The 9,322-nt window shown below is 44.9% G+C and overlaps 1 protein-coding gene across 1 annotated transcript; it reads right to left on the bottom strand.

The window, feature by feature from the left end:
- Window positions 1-7,692: 7,692 nt before the first annotated feature.
- On the bottom strand, window positions 7,693-8,287 carry IQCF6 (IQ motif containing F6). The gene is made up of 2 exons (XM_052649855.1): window positions 8,273-8,287; window positions 7,693-8,061 (listed from the first exon to the last, which is right to left on the bottom strand). Exons 1-2 carry the CDS (start codon window positions 8,285-8,287, stop codon window positions 7,693-7,695), a joined length of 384 nt encoding a protein of 127 aa, XP_052505815.1.
- Between the last annotated feature and the right edge of the window lie 1,035 nt (window positions 8,288-9,322).

The raw sequence follows: 9,322 nt of genomic DNA on the forward strand, positions 1-9,322 counted from the left end.
AAGTTCCTGGAACTAAGTGATTATAGGATGGTTGAAGAATACAAAATTAATGTGCGAAAGTCAATTGCTTGCCTACATAAAAACAATAAAAAGGGGGGATTTGACATTAAAAAACTTATAATTTATTACACAGTGTCCTTCAAAGTGAGATACTTGGTATAAATCTAACCAAATATGTATAAGATCTATATGAGGAAAATTATAAAACCCTGGTAAAATATAAAATAAGAACTAAATAAGTGGAGAGATATTCACTATATAAATAGAAAGACACAACGTTGTCAATGTGTTAGCTCTTCTCAGCTTGAACTACAGATTCAACGCAATTCCAAACAAAATCCTGGAATTTGTTTTGTGGATAACCACAAGTTGATTTTAGGTTGGTATGGAGAGTCAAAAGACTCAAAATAGCCAAAACAATACTATCTTTATTCATTTATCTATCAGTGGAAACTTTGGTTTTTCCCGTGTCTTGGTTGTTGTGAGTAATGCTGTGATGAGTATGAGAGTGCAGATGTCTCTCTGAGATATTGATTTCATTTCCTTCTCAAGTATATCTGAAAGTGGGATTGCTGGATCATGTGGTAGTTCTATTTTTCCTTTTTTCAGGAAATTCCATACTTTTTTCCCCTGTAGCTGTACCAAGGTTACATTCCCACTGACTGCACAAGGGTTCACTTTTTTCCATATATCCTCACCAACACTTGTTATTTCTCATCTTTTTGATAATAGGCACTCTAATAGATTTGAGCTGGTACCTCACTGTGGTTTTGCTTTGCATTTCCCTGATGGCTAGTGATGTTGAGCACCTTTTCATATATCTGTTGGCCATTTGTATATTTTCTTTGAAAAAATGTCTGTCAAGTCCTTTGTCCATTTTTAAATTGACCTTTTGGTTTTTATGCTGTTGAGTTGTGTGAGATCCTTATATGTTTTTATTCTTTGGATCCTTACTATATTTTGTATTTGGATCCTTACTATATCCTTACATTTATTTTCTTTACATTTTACTAGTAATGTTAAAAAAATGAGAATGAGTGCTTGCTTTTGATGATGTGATTTTTTTCTTCCTTTAATCAATCAGCTAACATGATGGAGTTTTTCAGTGTTGAATCATTATTGGTTTCCTGGGGAAATCCTTGTTTTGTCATGTTTATACATTTAAATCTTGGGGAATTCCCTGGTGGTCCAGTGGTTAGGACTCTGCTTTAACTGGGTAGGGCTGGGATTTACTCCCTGGTCGGGGAAATAAGATCCCATAAGCCACACAAGGCCAAAAAACGAAAACACAAATAAACAAAAATTAATGTTTGTAATTTGTTAATATTTTATTTAAGGTTTATATTTATTTTAATTTTTATATTTATTAGGTATATATTACATTTGTATTTATTATAGCTGGTGATCATAATTTATCTCATAATATGCCAGTCTGGGTTTTTTTTTAGTTTTTTCAACTTTATTAAAATGTAATTGACAAACACATTTATACACTTTGATAATTTTATATATAAATACATTATGAAAGGATTCTTCCCATCTAGTTATTTAACATATTATATATCTATATTTATTTGCTAATATTCTATTTAGGGTTTATGTTTATTTTAATTTTTATATTTATTAGGTATATATTACATTTATATTTATTATAGATGGTGATCTTAATTTATCTCTCTTATAATATGCCAGTCTAGATTATTTTTTTAGTTTTTTCAATTTTATTAAAATGTAATTGACAAATAGATTTATACACTTTGATAATTTTATGTATAAATACATTATGAAAGGATTCTTCCCATCTAGTTAACTAACATATTATATATCTATATTTATATGTAGTAAGAACATTTAAGTTCTACTTTCTCAGCAAATTTCAATTGTGTAAAACAGTGTTATCAACTATGGTCACCATGTTAATACATTAGATCCTCAGAATACATGTCTGGTTTTGATAACACTGCTATGCCAGTGTCATAAAGACAGTTTCTGTTCTTTCTCTATTTTGGAATGGTTTATATTACTTGGAATGATCAACTATGATATTTTGCAGAATTTCAGGTGGCAAGACTGCTCATTGCCCTTAATACTCATTTTATCCTTTAAATGTAGGAGTATGAGCTCTGTATTCTTTCATTCTATCAGTATTTCCTTTTTTTTTTTTTTTTCCACCTCACTAACAGGATCTCAGTCCCCTGACCAGGGATTAAGCCTGTGCCCCCTGCAGTGGAGGCATAAAGCCCTAACCACTGGACCGCCATGGAAGTCCCTATTAGGACTTTCTTACACCAGAGCCGCAAGTCTCATGGAGGAAGCATTTGGGAGAATGGGCCCACGTCCTGGAGTCAGATGTCTGCGTTTGAGTTCTTGTCCCTCATCCTTTTGCCCGCTGAGCATTTGTTCTTCAGCTTCCTTCTTCCTGCTTCATCTGGTACCTCTTTCCTCTTTCCTTTTTCCAGAGTTGTGGTCCTATAGCCTCTAATGGCCCTTGTTTCACTCTGTTCACAATTGTGAGTTTTTTGTGTGAAGTTAATTAGTTTTTCATTTTTCGTAGATCTTAGGAGAGAGAAGGGTAAATGTGTTTTTAAACAGCTAAATGTTCTTTTCTGCTTTATCTTTTTCTGTTGTTTTAATTTCAGTGTCCAGCTTTTTATTTTAGATGTGTCCGTTATAAAGCAACATATGATTGGCTATATTTGAAAACCTAATGTGAGATTTCCGTTAATATTAATAGATTAAATTTTACCCATTTCTATTTAATACAGACTTCTTCCCATCTTTGCGTTTTCTATCCTGCTTTCTTATTAATTTTTTCCATTCTGTTGAATTGGTCAAGATGTTTTCTACTTTTTCTATAATGTTTTAGGAGCTGTGCCTGAGGCTGGTTGTCACCACCACCCCATCTACTCTCTCTTTTATCTCATAAATGGCGCCATGACGAGGGGCACATTAATTTCTTCGCCACCTTCTTATTCCCTCTTCTTTCAGGCATGTTGGAAGATTGCATTATCCTTCTCCTTGAAGTTAGACACAGCTGCATGGTGTTGAGCCAATAAAACGGAGCAGAAGTGAAATAAGACACTTCTAAGTGGAAGACTGCAAGGCTAGTACTCGTCTCTCCAGCCCTTCCTGCCCCTACTTGGATGAGTGTAATCACAGGAGTTCATATCCACGTGGAGGTGGCATAAGCCTGGAGCAGCCTGGAAGGCTGAGCAAGCACACAGAGAGACAACCATGGAGAATTGCCTGGAGATCAGCAGATTTGTGTGAGTGAGAAATACATTTCAGTTAAGCCATTGAGATTTGAAAGTTTGCATCAGAGCAGAATCTAGCCTCTCTGGATACACTTGGCGACAGTGTGTCCTTGTAGCAGGGAAGGTCTGGTAACAGTTCTAGCTAGTGAAATATAAGCGGAGGAGGCTGGGTGAGCGAGCCTTCTGGGAAAGGCCTTTAAACGAAATGAATGGCGTAAGTGTTTCTCTCTTTGCTCTTCACCTACTCTCCTGAAACGCAGACCTGATGGCTGGAATTCTAGGAGTCATCCTGGACTAAGAGGACTAGTCCCATCCCAGGAGTGCAGCGTGGGAACAGAGAAGATGGAACCTCTTGATACTATGCAGCTACTGCACCTTGGCCTTCCCATTCCTGGCCTTTATTTATGGGAGAAGAAAACAAACTTTTATTTTGTTTAAGCTGCTGGTTTTCAGGTTTCTGTTCCTAAGAGCCCAATACAATTCCTAACTATTATGGAAGTTATTTAAGTAATTTTCATCCTTCTATTATTTATACTAAAGTTATTTTTTAATGTTTTTATTGTAGAAATATTCGAACACATCTCAGAATGAGACAGAGTAGTCATCATTCCAACAGCAATTACCAGTTCATAGCCAGATATCTTTCATTGATACCTCCCACTTTCCCCTCCAGGGTTGGATCTTGCAGGTGGTTCTGCCTGCTCTTGTGGAAACCATGTTTTCAGCCCACCCCCAATAGATAATACTACTGTGTCCTCCACCCACAGACATAAATTCACCTTCTGATACCCATGGTCCCTGCCTTGGCCTTGGATGGTAAGGTCCCCACAGTCTATGGCTTCTTGTCTCTGTCCTAGGCCCCTTTGTGATATCTTGCCTCTCCCATCTTGGGGTCCAGGACTCTTGGCTCCTTCCCAGTCCCGTAAGGAGTATACAGGGCTCAGTGAGGGCAGCCCTCAGACCCACTCCTTCAGTACTTTTCTTGGCTTTTTGTTTTTGGCTGTACCACACTACTAGCAGGATCTCAGTTTCCTGGCCAGGGATTGAACCCGGACCACAGGAGTAAAAGCTTAGCATCCTAACCACTAGGCCACCAGGGAACTCTCCCTTCTCTGGCATGTACTACTTTTGCCTCTGAGTCGTACAGCCTCCCCCAGGTTCCCCTGTGTCTCCTGAGATAGCCTGAGAGGAGGGGCCAAGGGCAGGATCTGGCTGCAGCTGCAGCGGTACCTGAGCCCCTTGACACTCCTCTATCTCAGGGCTCTGAATGGACTTTTGTCTCTTCCTGTATGGCTGGAACTTTCTCTGTGGGCCCTGTGCTCCACCTCCTTTCACTGTCAACATCTATCACCCCCTTTAGGGATATTCTCTATCCTAAGTTCTTTGTTCTGAACAGTTTATATGAAAGCCCAGCTTGGGAGTGCCCAGAAAGCAAATTTTCTTCTCAACTCAGTCCAGCCCTTCTACATCAAACTTGAGTTTTAGAAACAAAGCTGAACAAAGACTAAGCAGCATTCACCTGGCAAAATGGGAGTGGGGGGATACGGTCAGAACCAGGCCTCCTGTAATGTGTGTGAATGTGTGTGAGTGATCAGGGGGATGTGGGTTGGTCCACTCAAGCTTCTGGGCATGCATGGCAGTGGCTGTGGCATCTCATTTTGGGTTTGGCATGTGGGACAGAGAAAGACGAAAATTTAGGATGGAGACCCTGGAGTGATGGGATCAGGACTGAGGTTGGTGATGCATCAGGTGAGGGGCTGGAGAGCATGGAGTGGGCATTGTGGGGCAAGGAGACTAGCTGTAACATGGGAGTCCTTTTCCCAGGCAGGAGGGGACTGGTAGGGGATGGGCTTTCACTTACTGAACTACCTTCTTAGAGGCCCAGGAGGCTAGACCAGTCTGAGGGTCAGAAGATTTCTTTGTTGATCAGGCCTGGGTCACATATCTCTTGGGGCCATCATGTCACCTGAGGAAGGAGCGTGTGTGGGGACACCAAGTCCCCCAGAATGCTCTTCGGCCCACACCTGCCTCTTAGCCGCCGTCTCGCTCCTGCCATTCCCGCTTCTGCTGTTTCAGTGTATTCTCAGGAAGAGTTCCTATGCAGCTCCGTCCTCAGTGATGGTGGAGAAGAGAAGAGAGGGTCTATGAGGTTCTGAGAGGTCTGCCTGAAAGAAGGCCCACTGTGGTCTCATCCTTGCCAAGGAGGGAAGGATGGTCCCGCTAATCCAGGCAGCTAGCCACAGACCTTGCTGCCAAAAGAGCTTCTCTCCTGACCCCTGTTCTGTGCTTCATTCCTCTGCGTGGGGCCCTCTGATGCCCAGCACCTACAGGGTTAGACCATCCCTGGCTTCTCAAGACCCCTGATCTTTGAAGGGACTCTTGCAGTGGTGGTGAAGACTTTGGATGACACTTGGCCTTCTTGGACTGCCCCACAGTCTCCATTACTGACACCTGTGTGGTGCCACCTTCCTGGGATACTGTCCACCTGGGACTAGAGGCCTAGCTTACTTTCCCCGTCTCAGACCCCAGCTGTCTGGAGGTGCTGGACCTTCCTGCTTCCACAGGTTTTGAACCCAGGGTAGCTCTGCCTCTAGATCCCTGTTTTACTTTGCATGCTTAGCTCATCAGAGAGCAGAAAACCTTGATTTCCTTGAGCCCACTGAGTGTAAAGCTGGGAATTCTACATGACCATCTGCAGATGGGACCACACGAGCCGAGTAGGGGACTGTAACCTGGGCTGGGAAGGACTTAATTCATCAGTTTTCACCTTGTGGATGCATACTGAATTTCAGTGCCCAGGCCACTCCCCAGCCCAGATTAAGCAGAATATCTGGGTGAGCCTAGGCATCAGGGCATTCCAGTATCTTAGGGGATTCCAGTGCCTATTGTAGGCTGTAAATCAGAGTTAAACTCTTGCTAGCATAGACTGGAAACACCTCTCACTGCAGGGGTGAATGCCTCACAGGCTAAGTCATGCAGAATTCCTGCCGTGTTCAGTCTGTAGACCTAACCAGTTTCCTGCCACTCACCACTGCCAGTAAGGGAGGAGAAAGCTGTGTTGAAGCTCCCAAAAAGGGCCCCTTGGAAGAGTGAGGAACCTAGCTGCATCATTGACACTTGCTGCTACTGGAGGTGATGGATGTCGAACTGAACCCTGAATCCTCACATCTGTCACACCTATTCTAGGGACACCCTGCCCTGAATCCCAAACACACACACACACGCACTGAGCCCTGGGGTGAGGGAGAACCTTACCCAGCTGCGAGGCCCAAGGAAACCTCTGGCTTCTGTACACCTCCCCAGCTGGTCCTCCCATCCCTTATGCAAGGCCACCCTCTGCAAAATCCTGGGGAGGGTCATGGACCTCAGACTCCTGGGATGCAGGTTCAAACAAGTGTCACACCTGACATAGGGTGAGAGTGATGGACTTGGGCATGTTTGACAAAGCAGAGGCTGAGAGAACATATTCAGAGACGACTGAGACATAAATTCCAAGAGAGAATAAGAGCCTCAGCAAAGCATAGACACATCAGCACCCACTCAAGGCAGGCTCAGCAGAGGGTGTGGTAGTTTGTGAGAGGGTTGGGGAAAGAGGGAATCTTGAGCGAAGGCCAGCTCAGCTGCTTCTGAGGATGTGATAAGGTTTAGAAGCTGTATCCCCAAGCTAATGACCTCTGATGGCAGAGGGATAGCCCTCCTGCCTGCTCACCCCTATTCTTCCTCTGCTTGTTTATCCACTCCAATCCTCAGTCTCTCTCCCCGCCATACCAACTCCATGCTTGGTTCTCCCAGGAAGTGGCCAGCACAGGGTGGGGTTGGGGTGTAGGGAGCCATGTCTCTTAGCCTCTGGGGAGGGAGGCAGCAGGCACAGCTGCAGCCTCTCTGCTTCTGCCCTGGTCTTCCCCAGGGGCTGGCTTTAGCTGGCTGTCCCCCATTGAGGCACAGCGCCTGTCCTGCTGCTGCTCAGCTGGGGGTACCATGTCCTCCTGGCTCACTGCCAAGCTCTGTGCCGGCCCTGAGGGCCCTGCCAATCAGAAGCCTGTGGAATCCTGCCCTTCCCAGCTGGTTCTGACTGCAGCCAGTCCTAATCTGAACGGAAACGGCTTGGCAGGGGCTGCAGAAGAGTAAAGCCCAGTGTCTGCCCAAATTGTGGTGGGAGCTGGGATCAGGCTGGCTCAAGTGTCAGAGCCAGCCCTGAGCCCTGAGCTTTCTTTTGGGTACAAGATTGGTCAGGTTTACTTTAGGAGCAAGGGCCTAGTGTGAGTTGTTCTGGGACAGGCTTTAGACTATGCCAGGAAATCATTTTTTTGGAGGGTGGAAGGCAGGAAGATAAGGGGCCGATCCCTCTTCTGTGGGTCTAATTTCCAAAGGGCAAGACCATGGTCAGTAAATGTCTTTATTGGAAGAGAGATCCAGTCTCCTTGGCTCTGCCAGCACCCTAGGTCATGAGGATTTCGATGTCGAGCTCTAGCCGGCTGGCCCTGACCTCATAGCGGCCCCGGATCAGGCCTCGGGTCTGGCTGGCATGCCAGCGCCAGTGAGACTGGATGACGCAGGCCGCTTGGCGTGCCTGGAGAAACCGTCTGCGGGCCTGCCACATGCGGACCTGTGCCTGCACCTTCACCACTGCCCATTCCTGGCAGGTGTAGAGTCTTAGTGCCAGGCGCCGTCTTTGCTCCAGCATCTTGGCCTGCATCGACCTCCACCAGCACTGGATGACCCAGGCCCTGAGTGCTGCATGCAGTAACGTCCGGCGTACCATGTTGCCACGCCACCATGACTGAATCTTTATGGCTGCCTTCTCTAACTGATTGGGGGAAGGAAGAACATGGAGATGCTCAGTGGGGTACCCTCCCATTCCTAACCCCACCTCTGGTGCTGGGAGGAAAGGGGGCATGGCCCAGGTAGCCCTGGCCTCTTATTTCTGGGCCCCATCTATCTTATTTCCAAACCCTACTCACCTTTAGACACTGCTCATTATCTTCTGGACAGATCCCCTCTGTATGAGCCTCACTCACATTTTGTGTGTCCATGGCCCTGGTCTTTAGAGTCCACTCATCTATCAGTTAGGCCACCCTAGTCTGTAGCCCCGCCCTCAACTGTTAGACATGCCATCACTAGACTCCACCCACCTGCACACAAGTCTCCCCTCATTAGGTCCTGTTCACCCACATTTCACCCACATCTCTTTCTCCTCTTCTTTTGTTTGTATCTTCTAATGGATTGACTAGCCACCTTATTTACTGATACCCGTAACTTTGGGGGGGGCTGTCATCATTTCTTGCTTCCAGTTTATTTCTCAGACTCAGCTGGTGTCTTAAGCCTTGCTTTTTCTACACCTTCCAGCCACTTATTTCTGGTCCTGCTGGTGTCAGTGGAGAGAAAGATTCATTCAGCTTTCCTTCAAGTAAGGGATTACACACACACGCATCACCAGTGTGGGTTTCTGGAAGCCTAAGTGTCAGGGTCTTTGGGAGGGACATGCGTAGTGTGTTCATGGGCTAGTATGTGTTTTGTTAAATTTGTGGAAGCAAGATATTTTATCTGCAGTTGGAGAGGGCTTCTGTCTCCCCTTCTCTGACCCCCTTTGTCAGCCTTTCTTGTCAGGTGCCATGGAATGGCTGCAATTTCTTTTGGAATGTGACTAAGGGGAAGCTGAGTTGGGATATACTTAGTATGGGTTAATGTGATAGATTTATGTGGTTCACAGTCACCCCTGGGAATAGGTATATTCTTGTTAGACATTCTGCTAGCAATGACTTCCAGGAGTTTTCCTACCAGTTACAACATCCATTCACCTGTGTCATGGTTTTGATATGGGGACAGAAGTGCAGCTATGGCGATGGGGACACTCCCTGCAGTGCCTGGCACCAGAAGTGTAGGTACAATGGAGGAAAAGCAAGGTTTGAAAAGTTCAAAGACAAAAACTGGTCCCTAGAAAATTCTTACTGTTTCTAGACATGTAAAATCCTAAGTAGTAGATTCTGTTTTCATTGATGCCTGATTAAAATTGAAGTTCTGTCTTGAAATATAATATTTGACAATGCAGTGAGATGGTTATAAATATT

The sequence above is a fragment of the Budorcas taxicolor genome, chromosome 1 (assembly GCF_023091745.1).
Source record: "Budorcas taxicolor isolate Tak-1 chromosome 1, Takin1.1, whole genome shotgun sequence".
Classification (NCBI taxonomy): Eukaryota; Metazoa; Chordata; class Mammalia; order Artiodactyla; family Bovidae; genus Budorcas; species Budorcas taxicolor.